The following is a 24,482-nucleotide window of genomic DNA, read 5'->3' as shown; positions in this document are numbered from 1 at the left end:
ATAGCACTACCTATGTGTTATTCTGGCCCATCCCTTACTAGCTTTACGAGTTCTACAAGCCTGCCAATTTTTATAACTTTTGGAGCCAAAAAGTCAGGTTAAAAAATAATAATAATACTACCGAATACAATAGGGTACCTACGGATCGTAGGACCCCTAATAATACTAATGAATACAATAGGGTTCCTACGGTTCGTAGGACCCCCAATTACCGGGAGGTACCCGTATAATTGAATTCTAACACTATAATTATAATTCTATCCTTAATATGTTTTTTGTTTGCTTTGTCCTCAGTCACAGGTGATCCATAAACGCTTAATAAAAACAGCACAGAAATATTTGTTTGTAAAGTAAATGTAAATGGTAATGTTCGACACACTCACACTAAATGTTCCACTTGGACTCAAGGGCCAAACCTATGCTCACAGGACATGTAATTGAGAAAATGTTTTGCAATTCAATCTCAGTTTACTCACTTTGTAAACAGCAAGAGGCAGGCCTGGCACTAGAGAATCTAGCGTTGTGAATCGCACACTCTGATAAGTCTAATTGAAAGTTAGAGGGAAGAGTGTCCCTGAAAGATATGGTTGCATTCTAATAGAAAGTCCCCCAGGTTTGTGTATATGCATATACAGTATGCTCTTGTTTAAGGCCTTCTTTTTATTCTAAATTCTTCTGGGACATGAATGCTTATTTCCTACACAATATTATTTACAACCCCAAAACGATTGGTCCTTGGTTCCTCAGCTTTGAGCAGGGCGTTGTGCTGACGTATATTGATGTTTATGAGAAACAAGAAACACACGACTGCTGATGAAATGTGCTCCCGTGTGTTCTTCTTTGAGTAATTCCATGTGTTTAACGTGTGTGTGTGTGTGTGTGTGTGTGTGTGTGTGTGTGTGTGTGTGTGTGTGTGTGTGTGTGTGTGTGTGTGTGTGTGTGTGTGTGTGTGTGTGTGTGTGTGTGGACGGTACAGATCCATCGGCCACTTTATCAATTTTATTGAAGTATTCCTGGAAGACCGGATCAATCAGGGTAGTTAACCCTGGAAGGAAGGAATAAACGTTGACTTAAGGAGTGAATGGTTGCTGTGATGGTCTTTAGGAGGAGGGAGGGGGGGTCTTACTAATGTATTGACCTGAGCTATAAAGGTTTAAAGCAATCGTTCAATATGAACCATGTGATGATCATGTAACTTATACAGAAAAGTGAGTGAGAAGTGGAAGGCCCCATACTGAATCTAAGTCAGCTAAGGGAAATTCTAGGGGAAAGAGAACGAAGAAAACCAGTGAAACTGTGCAGACTTCATGGAAACAATGAATTAGTGGCTACAATGCAATTAAAAGAATAAACGGCTTGAAGGGAAAGATCCTACTGAGCTTCAGTTCATCCATTGACATTAATCATTTACACATGTCCCTATAAAACATGCGTAATTGTTTTAATAGAGCAGCCCTTTTTTAACAAGATTTGCAATCTGTTTTAGAACAAAAATACAGACGCTAAAAACATATATAAAACCAGAATGAACAAAACCCAGGAAATAAGAACGGCGGGAAGGTCCAACCTTAGCAGAGCATACACGTGGCTTTCTCCTTTTCAACCTTCGACAGACAAAGACTCCCGTCTCACAAGCGTTCCTGCTGATCGGCTCCTCTGTCAGCTATGCTATAGCTCCATGTCTTACAAGGCGCAGGAACACCTACCGTTTCTACAGGGGCCTCCCTGAGTGATCCGGCAACCCCCCTCCCCTTGTCTGCTGACACAACAAAGTGAACATCTCTATAATCAGGTGACAAGCGGAGGGAAATTAAGCAGGCGAGATGGAGCGGCCCAGCGGTGGGATAAAGTGTCTATACGTCTATATATTCTTTCCCTGTTGCAAAAAAGCTAAAAAGGCAGTGGTGGTGGTGTGTTTGTGTCGTGTCAGCCAGCTCATCAGGAAATTGGGTCGTCAGCTAGCTGTCAAGGTGCATTGACCTGACCGGGACGGTGGCACAGGGTAGCTGCCGTTTGACGTGTCAGACTCGCCTCCCAGCCAATCAATCCTTACCGACAGGGGAAGTGATCCTTTTTATTGAGAGAGAGAGAGAGAGAGAGAGAGAGAGAGAGAGAGAGAGAGAGAGAGAGAGAGAGAGAGAGAGAGAGAGAGAGAGAGAGAGAGAGAGAGAGAGAGAGAGAGAGAGAGAGAGAGAGAGAGAGAGAGAGAGAGAGAGAGTTGGGTTGTTTAGGGGCTGTTTCCAGGTTTTTATTCACCATGTTTATCCGAATCATCCTCATCTTTATATTCATCATAATTGACTTCATCCAATTGATCTTAATGAGGATTCTCGTCTCCTTGTGCTTCGTCGTTTTTCCATCATTCCATCGTCTGATGTGTCTTGTCCTATATCTGTGAGAAGCCATAGCAGGACATGATGAGATTCACTCCAATATTAAAAACACCAGAAGGAGAACTGCAGTGCCACTACAGTAGGGGTGTGATTTACAGCCGATTTGACAAGGTTCCCTATGATAGTGCCTTAAGCGGTACACCTGAAGGTGAATGATGGAGCAATTCATTTACATCCCAGTTCTCATTTTCCTCAAAGTTCCCAGAATGGAGTCTTCCGGCAGTGAGAAGACAGGGCTGGCGCTGGTCTTAAATTCAGCTGCCAGGCCTTGCTGTCCGAGCCTGGTGCAATCTGGTTTGATCTACACAGGACTCACTGTTCGATAGTGGAATTCAGTGTGAGATAAATGGCCACGGACATGTGATGCAGATGACCGTACACTGGTTTCTGTGTGTGACATCGTATGCATTTTAAGACTGTATAGTCTTAGTCTCAAATGTCAGATTAGTAGTGGGATTTGTAGTCACGAAGATCACACCACTAGGAAGTGTTAACAGTCAAACAACATGGACATTTAAAAAAAGGAAGCATTATGTTGCTACCAAGACCAACACAGGTTTCCTCAGCACCATGGTATCTGAGGACTTCAAGGCTCTCCCCTGCTGGGTGCACGGTTAGGAAAACCAAGTCGATGGCCAGAGAAGTCAGGCAGGTTGGCTAAGGCTGGTCGGGGTGCAGCCGAGGAGAACAGCTTTACGTTCAGAGTCTGGAGTCTGACTGAAAGACCAGGTATTTCTGACTCCCCTACCCTCCCTACCCTCCCCTGCCCACACACACACACACACCACTGGACCAGACACATACACGTGCATGCCAGTGGCGGCTGGTGGTTTTTAAAGTGAGGGAGGAAGGACTGCGCGCTTGGTTGCCATTGGCCTGCTTGCACTGTTAGTGGCGTATGGTGGCATAAGTATGTGAGAATAAAGTTGTTTCAGGGTGTTTTGGTGAACTACAAAATAGCAGGGATTGATAATTATGTGAATAAAATTGATACAAATCCACCAGTGGCAGCATTGTACGTTGAAAGCTGGTGGGCAGCATGTCTTGGACTACAAGGGCAGAAGGAAAGGATGCAAAGCCAATTAGTCAAATCAGGCCTACTCTTGATTTGTAAAACTAAATAAAAAAATCTGGGCCTATCATTGGGCCTATTTTTGCCCTCAGTGACTGAATCTATTGGTTGTAATTTGGCTATGTTTATTTTCAGCTACAATTGTTTTAAGAAAAATGAAGACACAAGACGAAAAGTGATGCCATTCAAAATGCATCATGCTCTGAATCATTCACACAACATCCTTTCAACAATATTAAGCAGAACGGTCAGAGTAACAAACAATTAAAAGAACAGCAAGAACATAATTTCACAACTATTGACATGGGCTGTAAGCCTAACATTGTTTGAGGCAAATGTGGATGTTAATGGATGTTTCAGAATGTTGGTCATGGTGTTAAGCCAAATAAGATTGCGGGACTTCATTTATAGATCAAGTCAATTCTCCTCGTTGTTTGTGTTGCAAAGACATCAGTGACCTGGTCATACCAAACAGGATATTTTTTAAGTGATTTCAGAATAACGGCGAGTGTAACTCCACGTTTTCGCCACCCTTTCAGACGGCGGTGAAACGGTGGAGTACCGAAAAATAGTTAGACTCAGCACATTTATTTCAGCTGACTTTTGGCGGTGGAAATGCCAATATAAGTGAACCAAACCGCACCGTTCGGTGGAAACGCCAATATAAGAGAACAGAGCCACACTGTACTACAACAAACAGTAGCACACCGCTCGGTGGAAACGAGGCATACGAGCGGGTTCGTTGGTTCTCGTAGCCTAGAGACTTGAGGGGATAAACCCTCCCTCCGGGCTGCTCCACAGCCATGGCTCTTGCTTATTGGTTCATAGTGCAGCCAGGGCTCCAGCCTATTCGTGAATAGACGTTGACGTGATTCAGAACCCTTAGCTAGTCCCACCCACTCAGAGGAGGATTTTCCTCCTCTTTCCCATTGACCCCCATGTTATTCACCGGCCGCCAGTAGTTCCCAAGAAATTAATGGGAGTCAATGGAGGCTGAGGGAGGAATCTCCTCCCCGAAGTAATCTTCAATAGGCAATAGGGGGTGCTAATATCCCTTTACCCAGGGAAACGGACATTACATATACAAAGGCATTAAAGTAGTCATATTTAAGGGCATTAATTCATTACAGTAGTCTGGGCAATCTACACTTTTTATTCTCAACAATGTTAAAGAGGATCTTCCTCCCTCTCCTCACTGGAGAAGCCTCCACTAGTGCCCCACTACTACCCCAAAAACACAGACACACAAACACTCTCTCCTTCTGGACAGCTTGGACATGTCAGCTTTCTGGGACACAGTAGATAGGCTCCCCAGGGAGAACTGAGCAGAGAGAGAGCGAGAAAGAGAGAGACATATAAAATAACACTTTTTGTTCACCTTGGAGAGACCATTTGCCACTTGCTGTTGTTTTCCTCCACAATGCACTTAAAACTAAAACTAATTCAGGAAATGAATGGCAACATGGATGTGTCTCCACCCTAGCCGCTGGTTGGGGCATTGATGCATTGTTTCATTAAAGGTAATGTAGGATGGAGGAGATCTGACTACAATGGATTTTAATTTCATTTCATTCTTAGAGCAAACACAAAACAATATAGCAATATAAATTGAAAATGAATGGAAACTAACACATTTTATGCAAACACACAGTAAAAGGAAAAAGAAAAGCAATAAAAGACAAAAAAAACTACAGTAGTGAAGTGCAGGAGTTGAAGATAACAAAGAATGTCTGTGAATAAGAAGTGTGTGTCTGTCTCTGGCATACAAATATTTAATATGGTATACAGGTTCATAATTTTCCAGAATTTTAGACATTTTCTATCCAAAGAACTGCACTTTCTTTTTATGTATATCTTCAGTCACAGTCAAAATGCATTCGTCACATTTCAAGCAACACAAAATGCAACGGAGGAGTATGCATAAACCTATGGGTTTCCAATCTGACCATTTTAGTGGCTTATTTGGTGGTATTAATATTTAAGAATGTCATATGATAATCAACATTACAATAAACATAACATAAACTTTGCAGGCATCTGAAACATTGCCATAGCTGAGAGGAATATGAAATGCCAAATTCATTGCCTATAATCGTCTGCTGAGAACAGCCTCATGGCAGTAATATTCCCTCATCACAAAATTTGTTAAAGCAAGTCATTTAGCTGGGATTTATTTGGCGGGAATAATTAGGAGGGGACTGAGTATGCAGCCTTGAGGGGCTCCAAGGCTCAGGGTAAGTGTAGAGGAGGTGAGGTTCCCCATTCTCCCCCCCCCCCCCCCCCCCTCTGGTCTGCCATCAGAGGTCCAGAATCCAGTTGCAAAGGGAGGTGTTAAGACCCAGGATCCTGAGCTTGTGAACGAGGTTGGCTAGGACAATGGGGTGAAATGCTGAGCTGTAGTCTATGAACCCCATCCCACGTATGTGTTTTCCTCATCCAGGTGGGTGGAGTGAGTAGAACTGTTTGGGTGGTATGCGAGTGAAAGGGGGTGTCAGGTGTTAGGAAGGGTGGAGCGGAGACAGATTCTGACTAGCTGCTCAAAGCACTTCATGATGATGGAGGACAACACATCCTCCAGAAAGCATCGGTACATACACACAATCATCATCTATATTGGACTAAACAATAAGGACAGCAACCCAAACTCATCATATTCCCCAACGCCACCATTTATTTCCACATCATCAATTATTCACCCGCACTCACACCATAACAACAGAACATCAGTCTGCATACCTCCCCTGCCTCCAAGAAATCCCTTACAACACCTTTACTACAGACCTTGACATACATTAGAAACCTACCACAGCCTGACACATTCGGTCCCACTGGTGTACCCAATTACACATCCAGTAACACAGAGCTTTACTCAGGACATCCACAATACAAATACACACAAAGTATAATACACAAACAAAGACACTCAGCTTAAAATCCATCCACTACAAATTTAACAACAACCCAGGCCCTCTCAGACCAGGCACCCAAATACTAGAATTACTGAACATCTGCCTCAGCAGCAATAACTTTTTACATTAAAGAATATCTTTAAATACAGGTTATAACCATGGGCCAACCAGTGTTTTTTTTTTTTTTGTTACTGTTAGACTGACAAAGTAGATTTCACACCCAGTCAGGGCTAGAGGACGCAAGCATCGACAGGTCAAGGAAGCATCAACAGTTCAAGGAATGCAAGGGAGAAGGAGAGCAGCAGCATCAGGTGCTGAGCTTGAGCAACTAGTGGGGGAATCTTGCCAATATATGTGGCTGCAACATAGGTTTGTATCCTACTCACATTTAAGTGTTTTAAGGCCAACGTCAGGGTCTCATCTCATTTGCTATTACTTGTGATGCTTAAAATATGTACTTCTTTAAGTTTTTCTCCGATTGGATCTCTCAGGCTACAGAACAACAAAATTACCTTTGAGATATGTATTATTGTGTGACATTAATACTAAATAAAAAACAATTTGTGCAATTGCATCACTCTCACTCAAGATTCTGCTTTCGTCACTATGTGAGTTGGCAATCTTCCAATCATGTCTATCATTTTCTATACTCTGATTATAACTTTTCAGTCAATGACATTTTGCACATCATAAAACAATTTTCCGGGAATTAAGATGGACTTCTGTTTTATGAATTCAAATTTGCTAATCGTTTTCCCCAAAACCGGCTTCTACAAAAGCTCATCAGTAAAGACCTGAGGTTGTTAGCGTCTGTAGTCTTGGAAAAGCCTGGCCTGGTGTTTGACGTCCTAATGATGCACCAGGACAGGCATGTTGCCCTGCAGTTGGCTGGATGGTCAAGGGTAGCACAGTGTACTTGTGGGAATTGCAGGGACACGCCTTAGGACTGGAAGAGATAATGCAGTCGGGAACCGGCCATCTGTGTAAGTAGACCGCCATTTTCCTTTCGACTACTTACGTATTCAACGGCAGTACAGGGATGATGTGACAGTACTTTGCCAAGCCAGAGAGCCAGGGGAGGGCAACCGGGAATACCGTTATGCTGCCATTAGGCATTTTATCAACTGGCAGCATGCCCATTTAGGCTCAAGAAACTGGCTTGTCGTTCCCTGTTGCTGTGTATGGAGGATTAACGACAAGTTCCCTGATTCTCACTGACATTGTCCGTTATGCATACTTTGTGTAAGAATCCGAAATTCCTTCTCATTAGTGGCCCCTTTGATCGGTAAGTGAACTGCAGTCCGCTCAAGCTTGTGCAATTTAGATCACCGGAATGCGGGCTGGTCGGTTGGGAATAAAACAATGCTCACCTCATGTCTGTTATAATCATAAATATATAAATATTCTGTTATCTGCGCTTAGATGTCACTTAGATGTCACAAAACATTACAAATTGTCATGAAAAAACAAAACTATCCATTGAGGTAATTGTCGTTCAAGTTGAAACTGAATTCCCTCCAGGAATTAATGAAGCAACACAAGAGGCTGTAAGTTCCACGAAAAATGTCTTTACCAGGGGAAAACTTGGACAAGGCGAAAGAGGTAGAGAAGATAGACAAAGTATCTGCCTGTAACTTTCTGATAATGTTACAGTATTTTGTTAAATAACTAAGTTCAATTTGTGTCTTGGTAGTCCAAAAAGGCTTCCAGCTTCTCTGTGAGATGCTGAGAAGAGAGAAGCACAAGAACATGTCTCTGAGATCCAGAGAGTCATGGTGACAGGATAACATCTTGCAACAATCTGGAACACCTCCTGAAGAAGGAGTAACTGGAGGAGCAACTACTTGAAGAACAAATGGAGAAGGAGAACCATAATGTGACCTCTACGGACAAGGAGATCATCCCTCTAAAATAAGCTGCCCAGGAGCTTAGGTCCAGCCTGGCTGTTGAGAGGGTAAAGAGGTGGCTGGCATGGCTGAGGCTAGAAGGGGCCACCAAATAGAGAAAGAATCAGGAAGGAGAGGACTGCACACCGGATCTAAAGAAAGGCCTTCAGATCTGAGAAGTCAGTGCTCTTATATATGAAGGAGGACTTTGACCTGCAAGAATTAGAGATGGCCATGCTGAGGAAGGAGAAGAGAGAGCTAAAGGTGAAGAGAGAGAGATCTTTCCTATGGAGGAGAAGTTTAATGAAGAGGGGGCCAGCATGGCTGAGGATAGGATGGCCTTCCAGAAGGACAGGTCAAAACACTGAATGCACAGAAAGGCCTTCAACATGGTTAAGGATGAGATCTCTAGTGAGCCAGAGGCCTTCCGTCTGGAAGGGGCAGAGTCAACAAAGCGAATAACATCAAGACTCTACATGAACCTGAACCTCAACTCTGTCCCCACCTACAACACAGGCGCTGTGCGTGAATGGCTGAAGTGTAGTGTAGAATTCTGGAGACCACTCTGAACCCCTACTGGCCAGACAGGGTCAAGCAGGGGCACTGCGGTCATACCCCTCTCTTCTCCTTTACTTTTTTTCATTGATTTAATACAAAAAATGGCATATGTTCTAACATGTTTCCTTTAAACATGGTTACAAACATTTGACAGAAATTCATATTAAACCTTAAAGTAGCTCTATTTTATAAACACTAACTGCAGTTTGAATGGTAATTGCATTTCCAGATGTGAGATTTCACTCTGTGTAGTATTTAAAATAGGAAGTCAACCAGCTACAAAATATTCAGGTAAAACAAACTAACTAACAAAAATACATTCGTGAGTCACACAAACCCTATAAACAAGGCATATCCACATAAAGCAGTGCTCCATCGATTTAACACATTGAGGCTCCAGTTTGGGTAGTGAAAAAAACGTTTTTTGTGAAAATTACCACCAAATGCAACCAGAATTAAGCTTATCATTTTTTGTATAAAGAGTTTCACAAATTTGAAAGGACCCAACACAGTATCTGAGTGTATACTGTGCTGGTGTTACTCAATTTATTTTAATTGTATTATTAGTAGAGCTGGCAAGCTTTGTCGAATTAATCCATGATTATTGGCCACTATCGTTTCTCCTGGCAGAAAATAATTGGAACTTGAGTTATGTTGTCTGCTGATTGTTTCAGAAATTGTTTAATTACATTATGTGTGTGTTAATAACAATCAAACATTAAGGATTTCAATATAGGGTGGAAAAATAAAAAGAATATACACGACGACCAGCACTGCATTGGTTCACCTAACAGGATGGTGACTTTGCCTACTCTGTCTAAACCAAGAGGGCCTGAGCCATACAAGTTTAATGTAATGTGTTGCCAGGGGGGCCCATGTATAATTAAACTGTTTCTGTGGGCTCCCCCCTGCAAATGCTGCGACACTCACCGGGAATTAGGTGGGAAGAGGGTATTTGAAACACTCACAGGAGGTGCAAATAATATGCCATGCTATAGCCAGGAAAAGTGTGACACCCAGTATATATGTTTACAAAATAAACACTCTTTTCCCTGGATTTTATTCATACTTGGTAGGTGCGGAGGAATATATTCTACATTACAATATAGTAGGATTGTATATATTGTGAGTCCTGCAACTGAATAGACTGCATTCTGGAAGTGAGAGTTTGCCAGCTTCAGGACTGCTATCAGGACTAACACACTGACACACACACACACACACACAATCATCCACTCACTCACACATACTCCCTCTCCTCACACTCACGCACAAACATCCACTCACTCACCAACACACACACATACCCCCCTTCCCCACACACATCCACTCCCTCAGCCACACACACACACACCCCTCCTCACACTCACGCACAAACATCCACTCACTCACACACATACCCCTCCTTCTCTGCACACACACACACACACACACTCCTCCTTACACTCACGCACAAACATCCACTCACTCACCCGCATCCCCCCCCACACACGCACACACACATACATCAGCAGCAGAGAGTTGTATCCAAGCATGTCGGCCACACCGCTACACACCACCGCTGCACCATACGCGGGCCAGTGTGTCACATAATGACCTTCAGGAGTCAGCCATGCGACAGACCCGCGGTGGGGATGGGGCCGTTTCCAGTGCATCAATTATAGGTAAGAGTGAGCTGAGGTGACGGGCCACACGCGAGGGCGATGCGGCGGCGTGGGCGTTGGGGAGCTCCTGCACTATTCATGACGCACCATCTGTTCCCTTTCCAAAAAAAATATGGCCTGGTGTCCGGGCGCGGGCATCCCCTCTCTTGGGTGGGCACACCGTCGGCCTTGACCCGAGTACGCCGCACGCTGCAGCCTCTGGATGGATGTGCCCTTTTGAAATCAAAAGCCGCCGCGACTCGGCTATCACCTTCTGAGGCGTGCTTCTGAGCCCCGGCCAGAATCTGAGAGCAAACAACAACAACGTATTGCGGTAAACACAATCAGGAGCAGAACCGGCGCTGTGTGTGTGTGTGTGTGTGTGTGTGTGTGTGTGTGTGTGTGTATGTGTGTGTGTGTGTGTGTGTGTGTGTGTGGGGAGCGGTTTGTTTCTGTGTTAGTGTGTGAGAGGGAGCTGAGTGTGTGCTTGTGAAGGAGAGATGTGAGTACCAGTGCATATGTGTGTGCGGGAGAGAGGTGTCTGTTTTTGTGTGTGTGTGTGTGTGTGTGTGAGTGAGAGGGGGCAGTTCAGGGCTGTCCACAGCAATAACTAGGATCAACACTAAAGTGCCAGGGTTCCAGCAGAAGGGCACGCCACGGAGAGAGATCTGAAAGCCCGCATTAGGCAGCACACATGAAACATAAATGATTCGCAATAGACGAGATTCCCCACCTTTTTCGGTGCACATCTCTGAAGATATTCTTTTTTTCTTTCCCAATCAATCCGTGTCAAACTGAGGACCATTTTTCTTGTATAGCTGCGACTACAATCGCCCAACCCTGTCTGAAGTTGTCTTTTGGCCCCCGGGGGCCCGCCGCATCCAGGAGGTGATCAGAACCAGCCGAAGGGTTAATTGAAAGCGTTGGTTTGCACTTGCCTACGTGTGATGGTAAAGTAAATCAGGGGCTTGATTGAATGTAATATCCAGAGTGAGTGGCTGCGATGGGACCCAAGCGCAATCTGACGGAGGCATCTTATCAGTATGCAAATTGAACAGCTCACTTTGCTCATTATATTAAATGAGCCGCGACTGAATGAGTTTGTCTCAATTATTTCCTTGTGAGCCGGGCGCGTGCGTTGCTCGCAGCTCACACAGAGGTGTTTCGTTGAACCTATTACCGTCAGAACCAGGGGTTTAAATAGTGTGCTTCTAGCCTACGTGGCTGATGCCTGAGGTGCGCACGTTCGCGCGCACACACACACACACACACACACACATGTGTGCGCAGACACAAATGCACAAACACCTTAGCTAGCACACACGAAAGCACACACACACACACTAATGTGTATTGGCCCCCCATTGGGATGTCAGTGGTAAAGGATGACTAAAAGAAGCCAATGGTATCATTAAAGAATAGAAAGCACAGTAAGGTATAAGGAAAGGCCAAGCTCAACCTTGCTCAGTGTGTTGCTGTAATACTTCTTGGCAGGGGGCGGGAACTAACTATCTCAAAGTACAAATGAGGTGTAAGGGAATAAAGACTAACTATGACACGAACCGATGTACAAATGTTAATTTATTTTCAAACATCACAAGACCTGGGAGGGCACTGACGTCTGCGAGTGCTTTTAGATTTGCATTTTTGTTTATTTGTTATTTATTTAGGGTGAAGGGAAACATGTAAAGGTTGAATCCTTGAAGCTCTGGCCCCAACATGTGCTCTAGCATACTTTTTTAGCATACTATAGTAACGGCTTCTTTGTATCCTTTAGCATCCACTTTCTGGTAAGCCTTAATATAAATCTCTTTAGGATGAAAGCCCACGTCAGCCTTCACATTGTGGCAGGTATGCGTCTATGTACGTGGACGAGATATTTCTGTTCGATCGGTTTCTATTATGCATTGACCATGAAAGCCTCTCGCCGGGATCTGTCCCATCCATACAAGTTTTTGTGAATACTTTTTTAGTGTGTTTTAGATGGACTTTCATAGTGAAGAAGGTGTTAGCGTTCACATAATTCCCCTGCTTTGCTTAATGCAAACACTAAAGCCTATAAGTCGTTGCCACTTAACACTTGTTAATGTCAATATGTTAATGTAATTTTTTAATACTCAGTGTTAAACTAGCACCATATACTTTTTTTTTCAGACAGTGTTCACGTGCCCAAACCTACAAAATGGAGCCCCCTTTGCGATGAAGTAAAGCAAGAGCAACAAAAAGAGCAGTGAGACTGAAAACCCGAGTGACACCTATTGGGTGAGGAAACTGCCAGCTTGATGGGACCAGTGACCACAAAAAGAAATTGACATGCTGTCAAGACCCCGGAATCAATGTAGTGCTCCTCTGGGTGGCTTCCTAAAAAAGAAATGATGCATCCACAGTCCACCGAGTTTTCTACACATAAACACAGAAGCAATACGAGAAGGCTAGAGGCTAGACTAGACACTTTTTTAAACTATGTATTTAACCACGATTTAAGTCATTGAGATCCAGTTGATTCTCTCTTGTCCAGGAGAAGCCCATTGGACATGAGGGCCTTTCCAACAAAGACAAAATACCACCAACGTGGTAAAAATATTGACAAGACCATTTTCTATACTGAGACAGACTATATGATATATAGCTTTAGAAAGGTAGAAACTGTGTGTGTGTATATGTATGTATGTATGTATGTATGTATGTATGTATGTATGTATAATATAGATAACAATAGATAAAAATAGAAAGAAAATGTACTAGTCTAGTGTGTGTATGTATATATGTATGTATATATATATATATACATAAATAAATATATACTAGTGTATACTAGTGTAATATAAACTAGTGTATAGATAAATATGTAGAAAGGTAGGAACTAGTGTGTGTGTGTGTGTGTGTGTGTGTGTGTGTGTATGTATATATATATATATATATATATATATATATATATATATATATATGAGAGACAGAGGGAGAGAGAACTAGTTTTTATGTTTCTATATATCTACAGACTAGTGTATGGATATTTAGATATATCAAACCATACAAAAAAAAAACAGAAACAGGCATAGAACTCACAGCAGGTCAACTTTAATGCAATACATTGTTAGTGGATCATGTAGAGAACACTCCACCGGCTGCATCACAGTGACGTGTCCTATATGGAGGGTACCATCAAGATAGCATATAGCCTAGCACCAAGACTGCAGTAGCCCTACAGTATAGTCCAACTAAAGAACACACCACCAGCCTCAACCTCGTATTTTCAACTTCAAAGCACCTGGTTTTCCTCAAGCTGGCTTTGAACCATTGATACCTTTTATTTATTCACACGTTACATTCAAATTCCTCAGTTACAAAATTTTAGTTGTGTTATTCTTCGACATTTTATTTAATAAAGTACACCCCAAGAAATGATCCCCAAGCCCTTCAACAGGTCTTTGTTGAGCGTTCAATGGGGTTTATTGTTTCAACACTGCCCCCATGTGACTGAGGCATGAACGTGACTTGAACGTCCGTCTCGGGCTCATCGAAGGGCGCGTCCCGAATTTTTGACTTGAATTTTTGACTGGTCGCGGTGGCCACGCTGTCCATGTTATTGTCAGGAAGTTGACATTGCGTTTCTTCTAATGAATCCATAACCTTGTTGCATCTTTAATCGCATAACATTATTGGTGCGTTTTCTTGCATGTTGTTGTTTTATTTTGCTATTTTGTAGTGGTTTAAAGTGACACGTCTTGTTTGCGGTGATTGTGTCACGCTACGTAACGTCACCTGGCTCAGCGTCAGTTGGTCGCTGAGCTGCTGGACAAAAAGAGGCGACCCTTTATTGCAACGTGACCTCTCTCCCTCATTACATATAGACATATGCTTGAAGTGAACTTTCAAATCAAATGATGTTCTCTGTTTTGCTGACCGACCTCGTCCTAATCTGTATCTGCTACTGCAAGCTGCCAACTGCCAACTGAGGATTTTTCATCACTATTGTTGTCCATCGCCCGTCAATAAATATAACATATTTTTAAAGCCGCCATGACCCTTGACTATGTCTGACTCTGGTTCATAACTAGACTTTTCAATTTTAATCATGCAGGTGATTAAGATTTTTCTAATAATAATGTATTTATTCGAATAAAAATCGACGAATCAACAAATTCCTCACACACTTTCGTGTTAGGTTTAGGGTTTGGGTCCACATTTATCGTTGAATAAATACAAATTTAGTATATTTTATTTGGAATTATGTAAAAAATATATAGGCTCTAATCTTTAATTTTTGGGGGGGAACAAAAATATTACAAGCAAATATGGAGTTGACCTTTCATGTAATGTTAGAATGTTACAGAACAGATCGTATTACATAGAACACAAATCACAAATTGTCATTTCTGACACAGAACCCCAACAACTGTAGAGTCCAAACTCCACAGTGGAGTCCCTCTCCCCCTCCCCGAATCAGCCAAACACGCCAACCACAAACCTGACCACTTCATCTCCCTCTAACTCAGTGGACTTCCTCCTTCCTCGTGGTCGGTGGCTATAGCTTGCAGCCATGGTCGGGAGTTTCTGGCGTGGCCATTTCATGAAATATGAAACAGGACGGCAGCGGTTGACAGCGGTGTCACAAAGCATCAGCGAAGGATGAAGGCACCAAAGACCCAGCATGCCTTGCCTGTTGCACTGACATCGCTGCGACTAATCGGAAGGTACAGAGCCCTCACGGCCGCCTGACCATAAAGACGGAAGGGAGGCTCAATAATTCAGCAGGTGCAATATGTCGAGGAGGCTAGTAGTGCGGCGCCACGCTCACCTGCCCCTACTGTCTGTGTGCGTGTGCACGCTTTTATTTAGCCTTTCCGCTTCTGCTAAGTAAAACTGTGACAAAAAATTGTGTGTTATTTTTTTTTGTCTTGTATTAGATCTACCCTCGGTTGCTTCTTACGCATTCGGGTCTCTGGAACGCTGCATGCGTTTCAGGGGAACACACATATGGAGAACCTTGAAAGTGACATTTAATCAGAGTTGCAATGGACGTTCTGCACATTTGCAGACTTTTCTAGTGTCGTCCGCCGCGGTGAGGAGCGGAATCCTCTGTGATTATGTTATTTATTAACCAAAATGATGCACTCATCAACCTGTTCTGCTATGACCCATTTCCTCTTGCCCTCTTTTGTCAGTCTTTTAAAAAGAAAAGCGCAGACACACACACACACACAGACGCGTGCAAAAACCTTCCTCAGGTGCCGGTGCGTCGGAAAAAGGTTTCCTGATACACGTGAGTCGTGTCGCCATGACAACAGGAGCCGAGCAGAACGGCACCCGGCAGGTGTCACCTTTGCTGTCTCACCTCTGGGGGCCTGGCGCGTGTGATGATGTCACATTGCGTCCAGGTTTTTCCTGCTGCTGAAGGTGGTGAGAGAGAGAGAGAGAGAGAGAGAGAGAGAGAGAGAGAGAGAGAGAGAGAGAGAGAGAGAGAGAGAGAGAGAGAGAGAGAGAGAGAGAGAGAGAGAGAGAGAGAGAGAGAGAGAGAGAGAGAGAGAGAGAGAGAGAGAGAGAGAGAGAGAGGATACAAACAGGAAGGGGAGTGTGGCCCCTTGGGCTCCTATACCCTGGCCCTAGTGACAGGTGCCAGTGCTGCACTGAGGTGAAACTGGAGTGGTCAAAGTGTGATGTTGAGGAGTCATCGCTAAAGTTATGAGGGCAATACACAATGCAGAGGGGAAGGAGAAAGTTTCCCATGCAGAGACCTTGCAGGGACCTGGATTGGACCCGGTGACAGTCTGTGTATGGCTGTCTGAGACACTTCTTGGTGAGAGGGAGGGAGAAGGAAACTTTTTATGGGAATGAAACACATCCAACCGTGTTTTAATTTTGACAAAAATAATATATTCTCAGCTTTCCGTCTGTTATTTTTGCCGGAGAGAGTAAATGGATGGGGCCTTATGTTTCAACTGATTTCATCCGATTACTCTGAGAATTCTCCCCAAAAATATTGCTTGTGTTTTTCCTCAGGCTGATTAAATTCTTTTCACCTCTATTCTTGGTGTTATAACATACATGAATATGCATTCCGCATAAAGAGCTCTGCAATGCCTGCAATCATCTTTTAATTCTCACACCCTTGCTTCTTGAGACAAGTACATACAATATTATGCATATCTCTACTTACTGGATTATGATTGGCTATATATATTTGTTGGGTCAGAAAATGTGTTTGTAACTGCAAACAAAATCTTTCTCTGTTCAGTTGAAGAGGTAAAGGCAGTCTATGGACAAGGTCCACACTTACAACAAGTTGTTGGTCATAGTCATGCTTCAAGGAAGATCAGAGCATACAGCAAAGTTTTCCCCCATAAAACGGTTCTTTGACTCCCTCTTCCCATTACCTACCTCTCATGCCCACAACTCTTGTGAATATGTGGACTTAGATCATTGCCTTTTCTTTCATTAGCATGATAACCTTTTTGCACCCCTACCCAGCAGTCAAATACCTTGTATGTGCCATGTTCTTTCACAGTAAACCTGGTTCAAGTTTGGCAATTAAACCTGTTTGCCAATCACCCCCCTTGTTCTGCCAAAATCTTAGACAGATCATTTCAGAGAATAGTGTAAGTGACTGACAGCCAGCAACTTTCTTTCCAAAAATCTTTCCTTCTTCGTCCCTGCATCCATCCATTATGCTACCCGCCCTTGCATCCACCCCATTCCTCCATCCATCCAACCCATACATCTATCTGCCCATCCCTCACACCTCCTTGGCTTGGCTTTCCAGGAGAACCCTTGCTGTGGAATGGCATGTTCACCCACCACAGGGGGTTCAGGAGCCTGGAGTTTCTGTGGATCTTACCTCATCTTGAAAACCTGATGCAAATAGTGTTTACCGATATTACAACCCTGCTATGCTTTACTGATTATTCTACTATTGAGCCATGACGTTAAGAGTACAGTACAGACAAGAAATATGGAACTCATGGACTCGTGTAATGATTTAAGGTGAGATTGCATTTTATTGGAAGGTTGAACAAAGCATTTACAGCTTGGACTCAGCGTGGATAGCAACGAAAGGATCCTCGTCTCTGTTGCTGATCTTGAAGTGGGCACGGCCATCGCCGCCAACCTGGATCTGTTTTCCACTGCACCTCCCGCCGTCTTTGTTGCCGGAGACGACATCACAGTATGTGCCACCGGGCATGCCGGTGTTAAGAGTCACATCCAGATTCCTGAGATAGAAACAAGAAGATTGAGGTTATCATTGGTTAAGGCCAGGTGATGGTTGTTATCGTCAATAGCACTTCTGGTCTGCAGAAACAGACAAACTAAACATATTATTTGAATATTAAACATTTGGTGAGGCTTAGAGCCAAGAGCTGATTGAAATTATGAGTCCTGCCAATTATTAGCTTATTTTAAGGCTTTTAAAACCTTTTTCGTTGATGCTTAATAAGAGGTTAAAATATTGACCTTTCACAATGTGAGTCAAACAGCTGCAATTATCTTGTTTCAAGCCAAACCCAAAATAATCAGCTGCCCTCACCAGTCATCGTTGTTGAAGACGATGAAACCACGGTTACCGCGTCCGAAGGCAACCTGGTTGCTCTGGTTGTCCCACCAGTTGGAGTGGGGCTGTCCATTAACCACATTACGGAAGGTTGCCATATTCCTAGCAGGAGGGAAGCCATTAGACTTTCATGCTGCAACTCATACTGTTGAACATAACTATAAGAATCATGAATCTAACATATACAATTGACTGTTTTATAATCAAAATGTTAAGAGCATAAAGTTCCACAAAATGTATTAAACAAAATGTGGCACGTATGCTGATTAGGAGTTCAAGACTTCACCGAGGTCCCAGGTGAATACGTTTCAATATAGGAGCTGTACCACCTATAGCCATAGCGACAGCACTCTGTGTCCTCACAGCGGGGGCAGCAAGTGCCCTGTCCTCTGTGCTTTGGGGACTCACTTGATCTGACGCCACCTGTGCTCACACACCCAGCCGTCTCCACACGTCTGGTCAGGGTTAATGGGAACTGGCTTGGTGGCTCCATTGCCGTGGCTGGGAGGACCCATCCAGTCATTCTGGTCCTGATGTGGAGACATGAATGATTGAATGGATGGATGGATGGATGAATTTGATGAGGGGATAGAAGTAGGAATGGGTAATGAATGGATGGATGGATGGGTGGATGAATGGATGCACAAATTAATGGATGGATGGATGGATGGATGGGAATGAATGTAGGGATGGATAGTTAATGAATAATGAATAAATGGTGAATAAATTATGGATGAATATATGAATGAATTCCTTGACTAATGGATGAAAAGTATAAAAGAGGGATCAATAGATTCCTAAATGGATTGACCTAATGGCGAATTAATGGGCGAATGAACTCATGGAATGCATGAATGTATAGCTGTGCAGATGAACCAGCAGAGGGAACAGACACATATTCTCTCAGAGCCGGAACACACACATACCTTTCCGTTGACAAAGTTGCGGTCCCAGCGGAAGCTGGACATCACCCTGGCCACTCCGTAGGGGTGAGCGAGCATATAGGCCACGGCCATTTTGTGGATTCTGGGGTCCCAGAAGGTGGCGATGGCAGCACCGCCGGCGCCATGGCCCCTCTGGTTGTCATGGTTGTCGATGAAGACCAGCGCATTGCCATCGGGCATGAAACCCCATCCCTCTCCCCAGGATCTGTTTCATGGTTTACGGCAGCTGATAAAGTAGCTGTTTGCTTTTTCCAATGTAAGATGTACTGACTCACAGGTGTAGTTTAACAGAACAAAAATAATTTCAGAAATTGCTTGTTTGTTCAGAGCAAGGAATGTGTGTGTTTGTAGTTATTTTCAAATTGGAAGTGGAAATAATGTTTCATCACACAGCCAATGGAAATAATGGATGTCCTACTGGCACAGCATTTTCACAAGAAGCATACTTAGTGTAAGACAGCTTCTCCCCGTTCCATTTGCGGAAGATTGTTCCCAGCTTGGCACCGTATTTGAACTCAGTCACTCTTCCAAGATGGAAGTACTCCCTGGACGTAATGGGCTCACCACCGAGATCAATAACCTGAATGCATAAAAAAACACAATACACTCTGTTGACAGGTGAAAAAAGTCTCCCCAATGATTTTCTGTTTCTGCTGATATTTTTTTGTTATTGCCCCTCACCAGGTTTGCTTTAGAAATCAATCATCCACTACTTCCACTTGCCCAACCTGTGCCTGTGGATCGATATCAGGTGCATGTGTATTCATGCGCATGTCATTTATCCATGAATATTGTGTGTTCAATTAACCGTAAAGCAAACAGAACCAGCATCTCGGCCCTCTGCTTTCTTTTCCAAACAAATAAAGATTTGCATTTCAACAACTGCTTATTTTTCTTCTTTTTTGGGGGGTAGGTGGGGGGCATATTGCATAATTGGGGGGCATATTGCATATTTCTGTACTCCAATAAATTACATTAAATGTGGAAAAGTCCAAATCTACAAATATACACAGATATACTACAGATATAAAAAGGTAAAAACTCTTAAAACAAGAAGCTGAGACAATCCGTGGAGCCGTACCTCCTGGTAGATGAAAGGCCGGGAGCCTCCGGAGAACCACTTGGTGTTGAGGTTGTGCAGGCGGCCGAAAGTGGCCTGCAGGTCGCCGGGCCACATGTGCTTGCAGGCGTCCACTCTGAAGCCCGCCACGCCCATGTCGACCATCTTGTTCATGAAGTCGGCCACCTTGCCCCGAACGTAGTCCTTCTCCAAGGCCAGGTCCAGCAGACCCACCAGACGGCAGTCACGCACCTGCAGACGGTGTGAACACACGGATATCTGCGGCTGAATTGATGTTTGATTATTTTTATTTCTTTAATGTTTGATTTTGTTTTCTTGTAAAGCTGGCCAGCTGCTATAGATAGAGCTGGGGGATTGTGACAGTGATTGTTGGTTTAGCTTCCTGGTGCTTGCATATATCCTGAACATTAGGAATGGCTATGTTTTGTGAATTGAATGCAGCTGCATATATCCACCAGTGCTTTAATAAGTACATATACATGTAAAGGCTGACTGCTACAGGATATATGATATTGAAATTTATTATTGTCGCTTAAGCAATGGATGATAACGCCCTACCTCTGCATTCAAAGTGAGTCTGTTCCATTAATACCATTAATAATATAATTTTGAACCCAAGCCAATTCGATATAAAGAGCTCCCTTTTTTACTCTAATATGAGTGAACGCTCCTCTGATGAATGTTAACAAATATAACCATCCGAGGCTGCAGCCTTTTATTCCGTACAAGCCCACCTGACTTTGACTTCACCCACAAATGACTCTCACTTATCAGGCATCCATCCCCATAGACACTCATCCGCTGAGTACCTGATTGGCATCCCCATAGTTCTCGATGTTGCCGCTGCCCGTCCTGCACTTGTGGTCGTTGAAGTCCATGTAGGTGAAGGGGATGCTGGGGAAGTCCTTCCTGCTGGCACTGAACCAGCCCCCACATGAAGAGTGGGTGCCCTCCCCACCACCGGCACCACACATGTGGTTGATCACCACATCCACGTAGATGTTAACCTGCCCAGTGACATGGGGTGGGAGGGGGGAGAAAGTTAATGTTGTTATAGTGATTGGTTTTAAGCCTTTGTCGCTCCTTAGTTTGAATGCTGTTAATTGTTAGATTGGGACTATTTATGGATATTTGGCTTTGTTTGTTTGTTTCTACTACTGTATTTAACTTAGCGTGTGCACTTAGATAAGCGCTATATAAATACAGTGGATATATTATTGTTGTTATTACTCTTTTTTTTATTATTAATATTGTTGTTATCGTATTATAATTATCATCATTATTATTAATATTGATTGACAAACAGCACTCGTCATACTCTTGCAATCATTACATTTGTTTTTATTTTGTGTTTGACTTGGTGGTTTGGCTTTCTTGTTCCTTGGAGGAGCCACGTATATCACACGGTTAACTGCTTGAAACTATGGCATTAATAACAAGCGTGGGATCTTCAAATTGAGATTTATATTACAGTGCTCAAGCCCTACAGTGTGCAATGCCAACCTGGGAGATTTTTATATTGTTTTATGTGGTTGCATCAACTAGATGTATTATTTTATCTTTTTCTTTATTACAACCTTTTATTCTAATCCATAAAATAAGCCATCAAATATTTTTGGTTTCAATTGATATTATCGAGCATGAAATAGGCTTGTATTGTCTCATTCACTTCACAACAGGCGCTCACTGCTCAGGGTGTGAAGGGTCATAAAGCAGAGGTCAACGAGGTCCCTGATAGGACACAAAAAAACACTAAAATGTGATGCGGCGTTATTTGGTTTGTTCTGCTTTACCCCGACGTTGTTGCATCTGGCGATCATGTCTCTGAGCTCGTTCTCGTTGCCCGAGCGGGAACACAGGTTGTAGCCGGTGGGCTGGTACCTCTGCCACCAGGGATACCACGGGCTGGTCAGTGTGATGTGTTCATTAGGAGGGGAGATCTGAAACACAGTGCACAGGCCATGAAAACCCACCACCCAACACCAACCCACAGTCAGTGGATCCATTGTTCAGAGCATGCCATAAACCGTCAGAAACCCAACCAGGCGTGCATGGACCTTCCTTTATACTGTACGTTATCAACAATGTAGACCGTGTCAAACTATTTCTTACATAAAACATTTTTGTTCTGTGTCCAGATTTAGAACCAAAGATATACCTTTTTTATTTAATTTTTAGGTTTAAATAAGAAAGTATATGTTAGATATTAAAAAAAAATAAAACTAATACAAAAGCCAGTGAAAAAAGCCATGAATAAGCCATACAAAATGGAGACAAAATGAAATACCAATGTAGAAAGAGTCCTTCATTATTCTTACCAATGACAAAACTCATTGATTTTGTTAATGCCCCCATGCTATTCAGAGATGGCCTGCTGTATTCTCCAACTTGGCTAAATAACCGTGTGAACCATGAGAACACAACAGTCACAGCGTACCTGAACTCCTGCATAGCCGTTGGGGGCCAGGAAGCGCTCACACTCTGCAGCGATGTCCACCCAGCGCCACTCGAACAGGTGGACGATGGCCGTCCTGCCGTGCTTGGTGTGGGGGTTGTGTTGAGCCGCGCCGAGCCCCAGGAGGGCCAACAGGATGAACAACTTCATGACGTCCTCTGGAAGATGAGGGGGCAAAAATGAGCAGATATTTAAGCAGAGGGCTCACCTGGGCCCTATATACTTGCAGGGTTTTTGAGTCTGACCAATTAGGAGCCTAGTGAGTATCTATACTTTTCCTGCCGGGCAGCTGTGCTCGCGTCTGTTTTTCACAGGGTCCCTGCTTATTAACTTATTTTAGATTTACGAGCAAGATATCAAAAACATTTGAGAAACAAGACCAATTTTTGTGTCTTTACAGATCTCATATTCCTGAAAGATACCAATCTGCACATTTACAGTTTGTATATTTTTGTATTGTCCTTTCTTTTTTTCTTGTTTTTTTAGTTGTTTCACTCCTTTGAATGAATGCAAAACAACAATATCTATTTTTTTCATTTTCTTTGAAACCAATTCACACTTATTTTATGCACTTTAAATATGTGATGTTGAAAAATCATATCACTTGCTGACGATAGCACTTTCGATTTTTTATCATGTGTGTGTGTGTTTGTGTGTTTGAATGTGTGTGCATGCATGCCTGCAGGCATGTTTATGCAGGCATGAACATGTGATTGTGTGTTTGTGTGTGTCTATAAATATCCAGTAGGTTTTCAGGGATTATGTGTGTGACATGACCTTAATGTATTGCAAAATGGGAAAGCGGCCCCCCTACTGATGAGATAACGCTTTACGAAACACTCAAAGGGGTAATGTTATGTGGAGCTGACCTTGGCATGGATTTTTCTGTTGTTTGTTTATTGATTCAGGATTCTGTTTTGGATTCTGTTTTGAAATGTCCACGTCAGAAATAGTTTGGGCATATTTGTCCACGTCATATATCATTGTGTCACATATTAAATACCGAATGGCTGATTTCAGTTGGACCGTTTGGCCAGCTTTAGCAATAGGTCTGCCTAGCGTGGTGGAAGACTCCGGTCATACTCAATGTTTTCACAGGCAGAGTGTGCACAGGTAGGCGGGTTTATTTACAGATTTATTTTTTTATTTGAAAAAAAAGACAGCATAACTATTATATATTCAATATAGGTATCATTATTGTGAGAAAGTCCTTGAATAACCTCCTCATTGTGAGTTTATACTACAACCCATGCTACAATCCATAACCGACACAGATTAGGTGCTTTTCCCACAGTGTCAAAGTTCAACCAAGAAGCAACATACCCACATAGGTTTTCACGTAGGATCTCCCCTCTCTGACCTGGAACAGGTGCACATTCATTGCACAAACATTAATTTTCCCAGTCACTGACGAAAATGGCTTTTTTACTCCAAGGGGTACATGCAGAAACTAAAGTGTAAACGTGCTGGGGGAGTGGCATAAGGTTACGCTGGAGGGAAGGCGAAACAGGGGGGGGAGAAAGATACCACATTTCTCATCAGTCACACGAGAGCATAGAGCATTTAATATTCACACAAGAAACACTCGTAAAATGTTTATTCTCAATTTTTATTTGTATGCCTCTGGAATGCCCCCAAAATGGCCACAAAGAAAAAAACATTTTATTCATGGTTGATTATTAATGACTCCATGGTCTGTATTAAACTGATTACAGTTCTGGGGAACACATGGAGCGCTCTCCAGGAAACGGTGAGTTAGGAGAGAGGTGGTGCAGCACACTTTGATACGACACTAGCTCCCCCAACGGATCCAACACGATATTGCCAGCCACATTTATGCAGCGATGATGCTGCTGCTGTAGGTTTATAAATATATCAAGATTTCCTGTAGAAAAAACAAATATACATGATTCATATCTAAACTTGTTAAGAGATCACTGTGTAACTATTAAAGCTGGGTGTCAAACGTAGCAACCGTATTGGGGCCGGCACTTA

General features: G+C 43.1%; 1 protein-coding gene across 1 annotated transcript; it reads right to left on the bottom strand.

Moving 5' to 3' along the window:
* Positions 1-17,430: 17,430 nt before the first annotated feature.
* Positions 17,431-23,949, bottom strand: LOC311360768 (alpha-amylase). Its single transcript, XM_084480859.1, has 10 exons — positions 23,811-23,949; positions 22,470-22,645; positions 21,826-21,972; positions 20,842-21,039; positions 20,033-20,263; positions 19,398-19,531; positions 18,934-19,156; positions 18,416-18,537; positions 17,984-18,109; positions 17,431-17,669 (listed from the first exon to the last, which is right to left on the bottom strand). The coding sequence occupies exons 1-10, from the start codon at positions 23,866-23,868 to the stop codon at positions 17,480-17,482; spliced, it is 1,605 nt and encodes a 534-aa protein (XP_084336985.1). The 5' UTR covers positions 23,869-23,949; the 3' UTR covers positions 17,431-17,479.
* Positions 23,950-24,482: the final 533 nt, after the last annotated feature.

Source organism: Micromesistius poutassou (genome assembly GCF_964030765.1).
Source record: "Micromesistius poutassou genome assembly, chromosome: 16".
NCBI classification, from domain to species: Eukaryota; Metazoa; Chordata; class Actinopteri; order Gadiformes; family Gadidae; genus Micromesistius; species Micromesistius poutassou.
This window is presented reverse-complemented; position numbering and strand designations above follow the sequence as displayed.